General features: G+C 45.4%; 1 protein-coding gene across 3 annotated transcripts in view; it reads right to left on the minus strand.

Annotated features, from left to right (window-relative positions):
- pacsin3 (protein kinase C and casein kinase substrate in neurons 3) overlaps nt 1-13,916 on the minus strand; it is a 59,775-nt gene that overhangs the window by 19,512 nt on the left and 26,347 nt on the right. For all 3 annotated transcript variants that reach the window (XM_080729964.1, XM_080729963.1, XM_080729962.1), the window contains 3 exons: nt 7,282-7,517; nt 4,734-4,889; nt 3,488-3,663 (listed from right to left, as the gene is read on the minus strand). In XM_080729964.1, coding sequence (XP_080586090.1) covers nt 3,488-3,663; nt 4,734-4,889; nt 7,282-7,517 — 568 coding nt within the window. The remainder of the gene's footprint in view (nt 1-3,487; nt 3,664-4,733; nt 4,890-7,281; nt 7,518-13,916) is intronic.

The raw sequence follows: 13,916 nt of genomic DNA on the forward strand, positions 1-13,916 counted from the left end.
CAGGGGTCTTCAACGTTTTCAGGCCAAGGACCCCTTAGCTGAGAGAGAGACGAAGCAGGGACCCCCACAACCTTATCATAGATTCCATACAGTTTCATTGTTTGATCATCAGTGTATTTTGGATTCATGTCAATTTGTTTTCAGTTATCTAACCACTTTAACCGTCAATACTTACAGTAATAAACTTGACCTTTCACTCTGTACTTAGTCTGCTCTTTTTCCCCCTCGACACCAAAGCTCTTTGCCGAAAATAGCCGATCTCAAGCTCACAACGCCTCGCACTGCGAGGCGTTGAGAGCTTGTAGATCTGCTATTTTTGGCTAAAGTTCTCAGAATATGGACGCTAGGGTTCAAGTGGTTATTATAAAAAAAAAGGAGAAAAAAAGTTTCAAAGATTTGGAGGACCCCCTGTAGTAACTCTAAGACCGGACCCCCTGTTGAAGACCCCTGTTCTATGGAATCAAACTAGCCGCTCTTTTCTGACAGAGGCATTCCTGACGTAAAGTTCACATCAAAGACATTCCCATACATGATCAGACTCAGAGAACAGTCAGTGCCTATGCTAAAAGGCCGATATCAAAGCGTGGGTACATTCCACATCATTATTTGAACAGTGGTACTGCCATACCTTTTCTGATCTGCGTTACCATGGTAACTATGAATTGTTTGAACAGCATGGGAGAGGACGAGAGGACGATAGTTAATGGACAACGGTACGAGTAGAACATTTACTTCTGTGCACACACGGTTATGGAAGCACACCAAGTATGCACAGGCGCATTGTGTTACTGTATGCATGAGAACACACGAGTACAGTACACAGACCCACACACACTGAGATCCAATGATATGACACTTTTGTGAAATCCTATGTCCTGACTGACTCATGGGTAAATACTAGTATAGTCTGAGCGTGTCGTGCACAAATTGTGCACTTTATGATAGAAGCACGAAATTTGGCACACAGTTAGAACATGCCATATGGAACATTTTTGGCTATGGGGCCATCGCAGATTTGTCTTGGGAAACTTGTGGGAGCCAATCAAAGTTGGGCTCTCTATATAGACTTTACTATAGAGTAAAATAATGCAAAAAATAAATATGCTTTAAGTAGCATGTGAGGGGTCAAACTAGGTTTTTTTCAGGATTCTGAATCCAATGCAAGCATTTGTTTTGCACGAAAAACATTCCTTTACGAAACACGGCCCTCACAAAACTGTGAAAAGTGACGGCTCATCACTAAATCATAGTTTTATGGGGTCCGTTTTTAGCCCAACCCCTCACATTCGACTTAAAGCTGTACTGTGGAAGCTGCTCAACTAGTGGTCAGTAGCGGTATTGCTTTTTTCGACCAGAGTCGCCGCGGACCACCGGAACGGGGGTCCGCGGACCGCCGCGAGCACCTCCGCCTCGCCGATATGCATCCGTAGAGCCGTCTCCTGTCATTTTTAGACCAGGATTGAGGGAGTAGCAGGCAAGATTCCTTCACCAATGTAAACACAGTTGCTGAGGGAAGCTACTTCCTTTAGCAAGACTCGCTGTGATTGGCCGGTGGTGTATGATCCGCGCTGTGATTGGCCGGTAGTGTATCATGTGGGAGATGACATCATTTTGCCGGGAAATACAGCCCCTGTCACAGCTATGTAGAAAACATATAAAGAAAAGGCTTTGGGGACTGAAATTGGGGGTTCTAAAACTTTAGTGATTTAATAGTTAGGACAATTTTAAGATATGTTTTATAAAAAAAGTTACATAGTATAACTTTAAACATATTTATTTTTTGTATTATTTTACTGTAAAGTAAAGTCTATGAGAGCCCAACTTTGATTGGCTCCCACAAGTTCCCCAAGACAAATCTGCGATGTCCCTAAAGCCAAAAATGTCCATATGGCATGTTCTAACTGTGTGCGAAATTTCACGCTTCTATCATAAAGTGCACGATTCCATCAACATACTGCCTGAAATGCCCGGACTAGTAGGGATGGGGCGATCAGGTTTTTTGGAACCGATCAACGATCACAAGTCTGACCACCCGATACCGATCAATCATTGATCCGATCAAGTGGGCCGTCAATCGATTAAAATATTTTATCTGATTAATCGCATGATGCAGCTTAGTGGTGCAGCACAAAATAACCATTTAAATAAAATATTACATTTAAATATCCTGTCTTGAACAAACTACAATATGTCTTAGCGGTAGCAGTGTTGTTAGGTTTAATGTAGTTAGTTCCATTTGATTGGATCCCAGGAACAATTTTAGTCCTAGGGAAATTCCACCTAATAAAATAAAAAAGAAAATCCCATTCAGACAGTATGGCAATATTGTCTACCCTTCATTATTTTAAAGGGGAAAAATAAACCATGTCAGAGAGTGACACTAAATATAATACGCCATTGATCGGATCTGCGAATTTACATTTTGAAAGAAATCACCGAACACCACCAATTACAGTCATATCGGGCCGATCTGAGCCCTTACCAATCGATCAGCCTCATCCCTAGTAAATAGCTCACTCTCTCATGTGTGTGTGTTGTCTTTTTCTGCCTTTATTGATCGTAGATAGACTGGAAATGGGGAGCGAGACGGGGAGTAACATGCAGCAAAGGTCGTCGGGACTTGAACCCGTGACACGTGCAGCCGATCGCAAGGCCAGCGGTATGGGCCGTGTGTGTGTGTGTGTGTGTGTGTGTGTGTGTGTGTGTGTGTGTGTGTGTTTTTAAGGCTGCAACTATCAATAATTGTATTAGCAAGTATTGTATTGATTACCGTTTTAATGAATAATCTAAAAGTGCTTAATAGTGTAATACTTTTTTGTATTTTTATATATCATCGAATCGATTAAACATTGAAGTAATTTTTTACTTCATGGAATAGCAGATCTACATGATCACAAAGTGTTGCATCATGATTATGTTGCAAGCTTGTAGATCTGCTATTTTCAATAAAATAATAATAATAAAAAAAAACGTAAGAAAACATTGATTCTCTATGACCTCTTGCACACCGGCTCCGAATTAGCCGTGCGACGAGTGGCTGCCGCCGTGCGTTTTTTTCTCGATCGAACCCAGTTCGATTCGTGCGTCTTGTCGCATGCGGTAAAAAACTCATCACTCCTTTTATGACTCCTTTTTGGATCCGCAGCGCCGATTCCGCACAGCCTTGCACACCAAATCCAATGCGTTTTATTCATGCCGCAAACGAAAAAAACGCAACTGTCCTGTGTGCAAAGGGCTTTAGGGTCATATTTTCATTGGTGCCTTACCCCTAAACCTCTTTGCCTTTTTTACTATAAAAAAAAAAAAAAAAAAAAAACATTTAAAAATATTTCAAATCTACAAGCTCACAATGTGTCGATGTAGATCAGCTAGTTGAACTATTTAAAAAAGTTTTTCAAAATGGTAAAATAATGGCAAAAACACTGTGTGTGTGTGTGTGTGTGTGTGTGTGTGCGTGCGTGCGTGCGTGCGTGCGTGCGCGTCCTACCCATCTTTGCAGGACAGGTCGAGGTGCTTGTGGATGTCCAGGAGGACCTCTTTGAAGAAGCAGAGCCGCTTGCGCTCGGCCTCCTGGGTGAGGTCAAACACCTGCTCCATGTCCTCCATGTAGCGAGGGTTACAGCGGTTCAACTCCTCCAGGGCCTTCTCATAATGATCCTTAGCCTGGAACACACACGCACACACAATGAACCTCACCTCCACACACATACATTAATTCTCATGCAAGAATGCACACAGATTCATGTGCAGGCAAACATAGACCCACAAAGGCCCCTTTTTCATTTGTCACGCCTAATATTGAACCAATTCAGAGTGTTTCCACTGGAAATGAATTGGTTCAGAACCCTAAAAGTTGGTTCGGACCTGGAACCAAAACATGTCCGCCGGTTCCCCTGAAAGTATCACGGTTCCAAGAATCTAGAACGGAAGCAGTTCTAGAACCAAAGTTCATTTGGTGGAAAAGGGGCCGCACTGTCCTACTGTATGTACAGGACTGTAGAGAGACAGGGGCGGCAGAGGCTCAGGGGCAGATTGGCCCCCAGCGACCGGAAGGTTCCCAGTTTGATCCCGGGCTCCCCCAGAGTTAGAGTCAAAGTGTATGCACCATATGTCTAAACCTCGTGTACATACTGCACGGATGAATATGCAATGCGTAAATATGTAGATACCTTTATGATTATCTCTTTTCCCTTGCCCTCCTCTCTTTGTAGAAACAAAAACGATGGAGCTTGCACAACAACTCATTTCACCCACTGTTTTACACCTGTAAACCTGTGATTTGACAATAAAGATGATTCTGATTTCTTCCCAGACGTTTCACTATATCAAGCATTTGTTTTCTTGCTTATTTCTTGTGGATAATTGTCTTCTTTTTCATTATTTCACTGAGTTGTAACGAGCATCCATTCCCGTTGACAAAACTGGAAGCGCAAACTTAAAACCCTGATCAAATATAGAACAGGAAGTAAATAAGTGAAGCGACAACATGCATACAAGTTCATTGTTTTCTGGATTATACATAATATTATAAACTGAATAATCAGTTTTGTCACCGTCTTTCTTTTTCTTTTTTCTTTTTGAGGGTTAAGGTCACGCTCTGTGTGTGTGCATGGGTGCATGCGTGTGTAAACTTGTGACCAAATAAGTGTGTCTGTGACATCATTAGCCATGGATATAACAGGCTTGTGTGTGTGTGTGTGTGTGTGTGTGTGTGTGTGTGTGTGTGTGTGTACCTTCTCAGCCTCCTGGTTGCAGCGCTCCACGCGCGTGGAGAACTTGCGGACCTCCTCCTGGGACTTGGTGGGGTCTGCCTTGGCGTGCGTCTCCCTGGTGAGCGCTGTGCGCTCCTCCTTCCTGGCCTGGTGGTAGCTCTTCTTACTGGACTCCAACTGAACACCCCCCACACACAGTTTGTTTAGCCAAAACCATGTTTTCATTAAAACAAAGATACTAATAAATAAACTATTTTTGTATTTTTAAAGGAGTAATTCACCCCCAAAATGACTTTTTTTCTATTGATTAGTCACGCCATGGAGAGTACAGTTCAATAATATTTTTTGGTTTTTGTCACATTCATAAGACAAAAATTTTATTCGAGTAAATTTACCCCCATTGATTCCGGATGGGGACCCGTTTCGAAACGGGTCCCCATCCGGAACGAATGGGGGTAAATTTATTGTTATCACATTTTTGTCTTAGGAATGCGACAATAAACTAAAAATATTATTGAACTCAAGTCTGCATGGCGTGACTAATCAATAGAAAAAAAGTCATTTTGGGGGTGAACTACTCCTTTAAAGGTGATACACCATGAAATGTCACTTTTCCTATTTTAAAACCTTTTTTTGGGTCCCACTAGCACCTTCTATCCTCACAAAGTCCCATTTCTGACCGTTGTGTCTTTCTCTGGATTTGAGAAGGCGAAGGTTAAAAGTATCCCACAGGTTCTCAAAACAGGCTATCCAGATTTCCTGCCGATTGTGACGTCATCTGCCGATTGTGACGTCATCATCACAAAAAATATATATATATATTTTATTTGGCGCAGTTCAGGCCAAAGGTGGTACTGCAGCTGAAATGCTCTGAGAGCCATTCAAAAATGAGAGAGGCTCTCTATTCAGGAGTGGTAATTTAGCCTCAAACCTTTTGAAAAACGTTTTTGGGACATAAACAATATGACATAAATACTTTTTAAATGCATGGTGTATCACCTTTAAGTTAAATGTAAAACAATCCACAAAACCATCCCCCTAAATGCCTGATCCAAATATAAGAAACGTCCCGGTGAGGTCTGGTTTTACTACCCGTGTGGGTTCCCACGTGGATTGTTAAAGTGCGCTCACACACACACACACACACACACACACACACACACACACACACACACACACACACACACACACACACACACACACACACACACACACACACACACACACACACACACACACACACACACACACACACACACACACACACACACACACACACGCGCACACACACACACGCGCACACGCACGCACCAGTATGGTTTGCAGAGGATGTAAACAGGTCTCTCCCCTTACAGCAAAGATTATAATCTCTATCATAGTGCCCAGGTCGGCATTCAGTCTCTTGACTCTCTGCTATTCCAACTAAATACAGCTAAAATAAGAATAAAAAAAAAGAAAAGCTACGGATTCATGAAGTCGGTTTATGACCAGTTTCAATCCTCTCTTTCCTGTCTCCCTCCACAGTCTAATAAAAGTAAGAAATGGCCCCTAAACACAGGTTTAAGGCATCCGGGGGGCACCCTGGAGACACAAACCACCATAACATACATTCTTCATAACCTGTGTCAACCTCCGCCCCACCGTCTCATCTCTTTCTCTCCAACTGCACTGTCCAACGAAACGTCAGAGTAATAGTTTTATAAGCACAGCAGCCATATTGGAGAGAAGTTGGGTCTCTTTTCACTTCCTTCAAAGGTGCTACCAATGATACTAATGAAGGCTCTGTTCTATTTCATGTAGCACAGTGGTTCTCAAACCTTTTATTTCAAGGACCCCCATAACTCTGACAGTGTACAAATGGAACCACGAGGGTCCCTGGACCACACTTTGAAGCAGAGTGTTTCCAGTGAGCCAACATGCACAATATCAGCACTCTGACTCTGTTCGACTAGAATGGAACAGAGCCTTCATTATTGTTATTGGTAACACCTAATAATATCCTTTTAAAGGACGACTTTGTTTTTTTACAACAAGGGTTCATATTTTAGATTGTAGAGAAAAGAAAAGATGAGTGTTTAATTTACTTTTTTCTATCGTTTTAGTGATTTTAATGATTTTGATTTGCATGCATGCCGGCATGCATGCAAGTGGCAAATTATGTATTTTTAGACACAATAAGCCCATTCCCAAGATGCACCGCAATCTTTCATGGGCAGATGTGACTTATGGGGGCTGGTGTAAATAGTAACAAAGATATTGCTGGCTTATTGTGTCTAAAAAAACATATTTAGCCAGTTGCACGCATGCCCCCATCCACTGAAATCAAAGTAAAATCGCTTAAACTATAGAAAGAAGTAAATGAAAACATTTTTAACACTCATCTTTTCTTTTCTCTAATTACAATCTAAAATATGAACCCTTGTTGTAAAAAAACAAAGTTGTCCTTTAAAGTAATGTTTTAGAATGCATTCAGACTGGGGGTTCTCACCTCCTTCAGCTTGCGGACCCAGGGTTTCTGGGTTCTTTAAGTCATATTTTAGAATGCATTCAGACTGGGTTCTCTTCTCACCTCCTTCAGCTTGCGGACCCAGGGTTTCTGGGCCTTGCGGAAGCCGTCGTCGGCGTCCCTGGTCTCCCTGAAGCCGCCCATCATCTGCTTGTGGAAGACGTCCTTCTGCCAGCCGCGCACCCTGTCGCTGTCCTCGCCCGCCAGACGCTCGCGCAGCTCCAGGTGCAGCTCGCTCAGGCGCTCCGCCGCCTGCATGAAGGCGTGCCAGGCCTTCTCCAACGTGCCGTACTGAGGACCTGAGAGGAATGGTTAAGTGAGCGCTTCTTGAACATGTAGCTTGGAAAAGTGTTCTATTTCATCCCTCCTGACCGCCAGAGGCGGTGCTTAAAGCACTGAATATCTCCCTTCGCGCATGCGCATTCGAGTATGAATACCAACAAAGTCACTTGTGACCCCTGGATGACCTCACAGAGGGTATATCATCCGGGGTTATCCAATGGATCATTTCCTTTTTTCTTCTCGCGCGCCGAGTTTCGTTTGCAAGCTCTGCATTGAGCTACAATATGCATCAGTATACGATGCATTATTATGCAACCTACCTTATTATTGAAGTCGCTAGTAGTTCCGTGGCCGTTTTGGTCGGGGTAGCGAGAGTTCGCCCTCCAGGAACTGCGACTTTATCTCCTCTACAAGCGGAGTTTTATTTCACGTGGACGCGAAAGCGTCCGATCTTGACGAGGGTCTTAACTCTCCGGACAAGAGGTAGGTTACTGTTGTTAGCGGTAAGTTCCGCTCTACGATGAGGTTAAAGTTACATTGTGTTTGTTTGTTTGTATAAGAGAATAAACTGTTGCGAAAGGCTGCGGGCGCTGCCTCCCTCCAATACGAGATTCTCGTTTGCTGTGAACGGACCGTTAGCGCTCCGTTTCTACCATTATCAAGGATGCAGACTATTATTACTTTCCTTGTTGCTAAAACACGCTGCTTTTAGCGAGTTTCTTTATCGTTTGTTTTTCGATAGCCGTCCCTGCTCACAGCATGGCGGCCTACTTACTATGATTTTTTGGTAGACATTGTCTAATAGCTTTTGGCAGCGTTCAGGCTTGCTTCAAGCTTTCGTAAACGGCTATTTTGTATAGTTTGTCTTGTTATTAGCCAGCTGGTACAGGGCGGGCAGCGTATAGCGCGACCTGCCTCAGCAAAATGGTCTCTATTCATGATTGATTGACCGTAGCTACCGATAGTTTGTACTATGTAGCGCAATCGCTTTGATAAATGGTGTCTATCTGTCTTTTTTATTGGCCTATGTTGGACAGGCAGTGTACGCACTGTTTCCCTCCATCAAGTGTCCTTTACTAAGTGGAGCTACAAGTAGCTCAAACTCTTAACTATATTGTATACAGCTTGTTTTGTTTATTAGCCACTGCTGAGTGCTGATACGGGCGCCCTTCGTCCAGCATGTTCCCATTACTGGTGGTGTTACCAGTAGTTCGTTCATAGCTTAATTTCCAAAACTTTATATTAAACTTTTGGCTGGTGTAGATTGCATAACGCTCTCTCATCCCAGCATGGATCTGTAACTCAGACTACTACGACTAGCGTGTTTGGAAGTAGTGTTGTTAGTTTGCTACTTGATTAGCTTTTACTGGTAATGCAAGCATAACAAGAATTGACAATTGTCAATATTAAGCTGTGTTCACTTGCCGTTTTCTTATAATAATAAACCAACTTACGTTGGGTAGCTTTCAATGGAAGCATTTCATGCTGCTGCATAAATGGCAGCATCCAAACCTTTATTGAGAGTGATAAGCTGGTTGTTTGTAAGTTGCATAGTAAACAACTTTACATTTGGATAGATTTCAAAGTGCTACAATAAACATTGGCATAAGAAGCATCTCACACTGCTACATAGATGGCAGCATCCAAACCTTTATTGAGGGTGATGATAAGCTGGTTGTAAGTTGCATAGTAAACAACTTTACATTTGGATAGATTTCAAAGTGCTACAATAGACATTGGCATAAGAAGCATCTCACACTGCTACATAGATGGCAGCATCCAAACCTTTATTGAAGGTTGTAAGCTGGTTGTTTATTAGTTAGCCTTTGTTGGTGGTACAGGTAGCGTACACGCTCCTCCTCTCACACCGAACAGGCTCCAACTAACAGCACGGCGGTGTTCCAGTTAACAGTCCTGATTATCTGAAGAGCCGACTAAATGCTGTAATTAAAAATGTTGCTGGTGCAGGTGGCGTGAGCGCCCCCTCCCCCCAGCTTACGGCATCTGCTGCAGCTAGCCTACTTGGTATGTAGCTACTGGTACTCCATAGCCTAACTTTATATTTTTATATTTTTTATATAACTTTTTTGGTTGACATACAATTTTCGGCAACGACGGCCTCTGCTGGTGCAGGCAGCTTGAGCGCTCCCTTCCCCCAGTAGGTTGTCTTCAGACCAAACCAACGGCCTCTGCTGGTGCAGGCAGCGTGAGCGCTCCCTCCCCCCAGCTTATAGCCTCTACTGCAGCTAATCTACTGTGTAGCTAGCTACCAGTAGTCTATTGTTACATTTAAGTAATATATATTTATAATCTTTGTTGAGACATTTTCTTGGCAACAATAGCCTCTGCTGGTGCAGGCAGCGTAAGCGCTCCTTCCCCCCAGCAAGTGGTCCACAGACCAACTAACAGCCTCTGCTGATGCAGGCAGCCTACGCGCTCCCTCTCCACTCAGCATACAGGTTTCACAGTCCAGTTAAGAGCAGCTTTCACGCTCTGGTTTTTTAATGCACTTAACTTGTAAATCTCAAGCAGTGCAACAATAAGCATTTAAAGCATTGAAAGAAAGATGTATGGTAGCAGATTGACGGCTATTGCAAGCCGGTTATTTATGAGTGGGCAACTGCTGGTGGTACAAGTAGCGTACGCGCTCCTCCCCCACCATACAGGTTCTACAGTCTAGCTAATGTCGACGTTCCAGCTAACAGTGACGTTCACGCTCTGGTAAGCTGAAGAGTTGTCTATCCTGCTCAAATTATGGCCTTTGCTGGTATAGGCAGCGTTACACGCTCCCTCCCTCCAGCATATGGTCAATATTGTCTAGCAACCAGTGGCGTCCGCGCTCTGGGCTAGTTGGGACTGGTGTGTGTTGGCCGGTGCAGAGAAACCGGTGCCACCACAATGGAGAGCTCCCACTTTTGCACCTCGTGTGAGGTTCCTCCCCAGCCGGATGCTGGCCATGACCTCTGCCCTGTGTACCAGGAAGAAAAGGTCTGACTTCAACCATGTTGGATTGGCTATTTGCTGAGTTGGCTTACATGAGGGCCATTGCCCGCCAACCTGTTTACCTTTGGAGGATGTTTAAGTGCCTACTCCTCCAATGCCACAGCTGACTCCAGAGGATGATGTGATCTTCCTTGCAGCTTGAGCTACACACTTCCATGAATATAAGGAAGATGCATAGGCCTTAGAGCCAAGCTCCCACTCCTCAGCTCAGAGCCATTGGCTGGGACATAGTACAGCTCCATGCGCATTATCATTCGCATAGCCCTGGAATGCCAGCACCTAACCAGGCCAAGCACCCTCGCCAGGCACAGGCCGCCCTCCACTGCCTTTTATGTTCCTCATGCCTGTACCCCTGTCAGCCATGAATGATTCAATTGCTCGCCTGGGTTGCAGGCCAGCTATCAAGCCTGTCATCACATTCCACGTTGTGTTCCCCGAGGGGGCTGTGTGACAGGGGGTTTGAATGCTAGGTGTTTGGGCAACTCCCTATAATACCTTATGCTTGCCCTCTCAACGTCTTTGCAAAGGGCAATGGGAATGCTGACCCCATCACCCTCAGTGACGTGTCACCAGAGGCATTGGGTTTATTTCCATGAACTCGGATTGATGATACCCATCCTAGTTCAAACTCATCCCAGAGTGTGGCTTTCACAGTTAAACCTGACGGAGGCACCTAGGAGAACTCTGTAGTCTCCCAGTGGAGCTGGAAGTAGAGTTTGGTTCAGCAGCGATGGAAGCACTGAAGCGAACCATGCAGGCTAGGTAGACCAGGCTGCAGCTGAGGCTACTGGGCCAGCTGTCGGATATTTTTTCCCATCTGCAGCTCAGATACTGGGCTGCTTACACTTTAGACGTGTTGGTGGTTGCCACCTCAAACGCCGGATATAAGCATCAGTTCCGACACCGGCCCCCCACATCTGGCTGGGGCAAAGAAGGCAGTCAGTGACCCAGCAAAGATCCTAACATTGGAGCTATCCGTCCTCCTGACGAAGGGTGCCATCGAGGCTGTAGACCCTCTGTCAGACAAGGAGGTTCTAATCTAGCCTGGTTTGGCCAGACTATATACTAATGCAGCTAACTAACTGCAGTATAGTATAGCGTACCCACCTTGTTTTAACATGGGTGGATTGTTTAGCTGTGCTAGGCTAGTTCTAATCGACATACTTTCTTGAGTCTGGGGGGTCCCAAGAGGTATATTAAGGTCATGTCATCTTATATGTTGACCTCAGCAGATGATCTGCAAACTGATACCCACAGTTTCCGCTGCCTGTCAACACTGGCAGTTTCTGTGCTATGCCTATCAAGGCCATCACTGGAAGCTCAGGATGCTTCCTTTCGGGTTCTCCCTCTCCCAGAGGGTGTTCACAAGGTGTCTGGCAGCGGCGCTTGTGCCGCTGCAGTCTCAGGGAATGAGGGTCCCGTCGTACCTGGGCAACTGGCTGATCTGCGTACCATCCCAGAATCAGGTGTCCAAGTTGCAGCACGTCACCCGTCCTGCATGGCCCATCTAGGGCTCAGTAAATAAGGGAAGGAGTTGCCTAGAGCATCTCTGACCATAACATTGATTTGTAACATCAATAATACCTGTGGCCTTAAATGCCACTACTATAACAGCCTGCACCAGGTGGTGTATTTGGCTCTACAGTGCCTTCTGCCGTGCCTGAGAGGCAAGCACATTCTCATGCGGTCACGTAACACCTTGACCGCGTATCCGGTAAATCGGGGCGGAACCAGGTCTGCACGGCTGCTGTAGGCATCCATGGACCTCATGACTTGGGCAGCCCCCTGCCCGATTAGCCTAAGGGCAATTTATCTACCGGATGAGTAGAATCACCTCAAAAGCCCCAAGTAGGTTGCCGCCCGAAGGGCGCCTTCCTTTGAAATGTGCACATGCCCAGAGGCACTGCACATGCATTCTACTGCGGGGCAGCTGTGCTGATCCAGTCATGCATACCATCCTGAATGCTAGAGGGCCAAGGCCATCCACTAGGTTACAGTAAGATAACAGTTGGAAGTTGTTTCCAACTGGTATATGGGTCAGAGTGAAGACCCAGTGCGTTGCTCTGTGTCTGCTTTTCTGGAATCTCACCAGTCCCTCCTAGACTGGGGCCACTCTCCGTCTACTCTAAAATTTTACGTAGCTGCAAGACCATGTCGACATGGTAGAATCAACAATGGCACAGCCATAGTGGGGAACAACAGTCAAGTGTTCCTTTTCCCGGAGGGGGCTCTGAGGTTGCATCCTTCAAGAGCCTTGAGAACTTCCATCATGGGATCTTCCCATGGTACGGGACACCCTTTGCAGGCCTCCCTTTCAAGCCCTTGACACAGGCAGTCTAGGTTGGGGTCAGGTGAGAAGGCATTCATCCTGCCCATTACCTCAACAGACGTGTCAGTGAGCTACACACCCTGCCTGTCAGTGACTCTTAGACGGCTGAGGTGTCGCTATGTGGCCGAACACAGCGTTCCTCCTTAATGGTTCTGTCTCAGCCGCACCTCAACCAGCCTGTAAGGCTTGCCCAGCTTAACCTCCACCACGAGAGTGGGTGGACAAGCTGGAACTGTTGTGCCCAGTGTGGGCCCATAGAGCTTATGTTAGCCCTGCCACATGCTTTCGGCGGCCAGAACAGCTCTTCCGTGGCTATGATGGCCCAGATATTGCGCTCCCCATACAGCGCCTGCCCCATTTTTAATTGTGGGTGCCATCAGCCACACCTACAAGGCGAGTAATCGTCCCCTGCCATCTGGTATAGGGTGCCACTCTAATGATAGTGCCCCCACATCATGGGCTACCTGAGAGTAGTACCCCTGGAAGATATTGGTGCCACTGCCTCATGGCAGTCATTGGCACGTTCTCCAGGTTCTATTGGGTGATTGTTGCCACTCCATATCCATTGGAGGTGGTTCTCTTCCCAGAATCCTTCGATTCTGCTCTTTGAGGTTTGTAATCAGGATTCCTCGTGACTTTGTTGGTATAGTCATTCAGTGCTTTAAGCACCGCCTCTGGCGGTCAGGAGGGATGAAATAGAACGAAAGTTACGTATGTAACTACGGTTCTATGAATCCCGAATGACCGCCAGAGCACTGGGTCACTCAGAATCCTCGTGGTCTCGCGAGAAGATTCTGTAGGAAATGATCCATTGGATAACCCCGGATGATATACCCTCTGTGAGGTCATCCAGGGGTCACAAGTGACTTTGTTGGTATTCATACTCGAATGCGCATGCGCGAAGGGAGATATTCAGTGCTTTAAGCACCGCCTCTGGCGGTCATTCGGGATTCATAGAACCGTAGTTACATACGTAACTTTCGTTTTCCTGCATAGTCAAATCTTTAAGTATTAACCCATTTAGGCCTAGAATTATTGAATGCTTTAACCAGTGAAAAATAGCAGATATACAAGCTCACAGCGC

The sequence above is a fragment of the Nannobrachium achirus genome, assembly GCF_963921795.1.
Source record: "Nannobrachium achirus genome assembly, chromosome: 7".
Lineage (NCBI taxonomy): Eukaryota > Metazoa > Chordata > Actinopteri > Myctophiformes > Myctophidae > Nannobrachium > Nannobrachium achirus.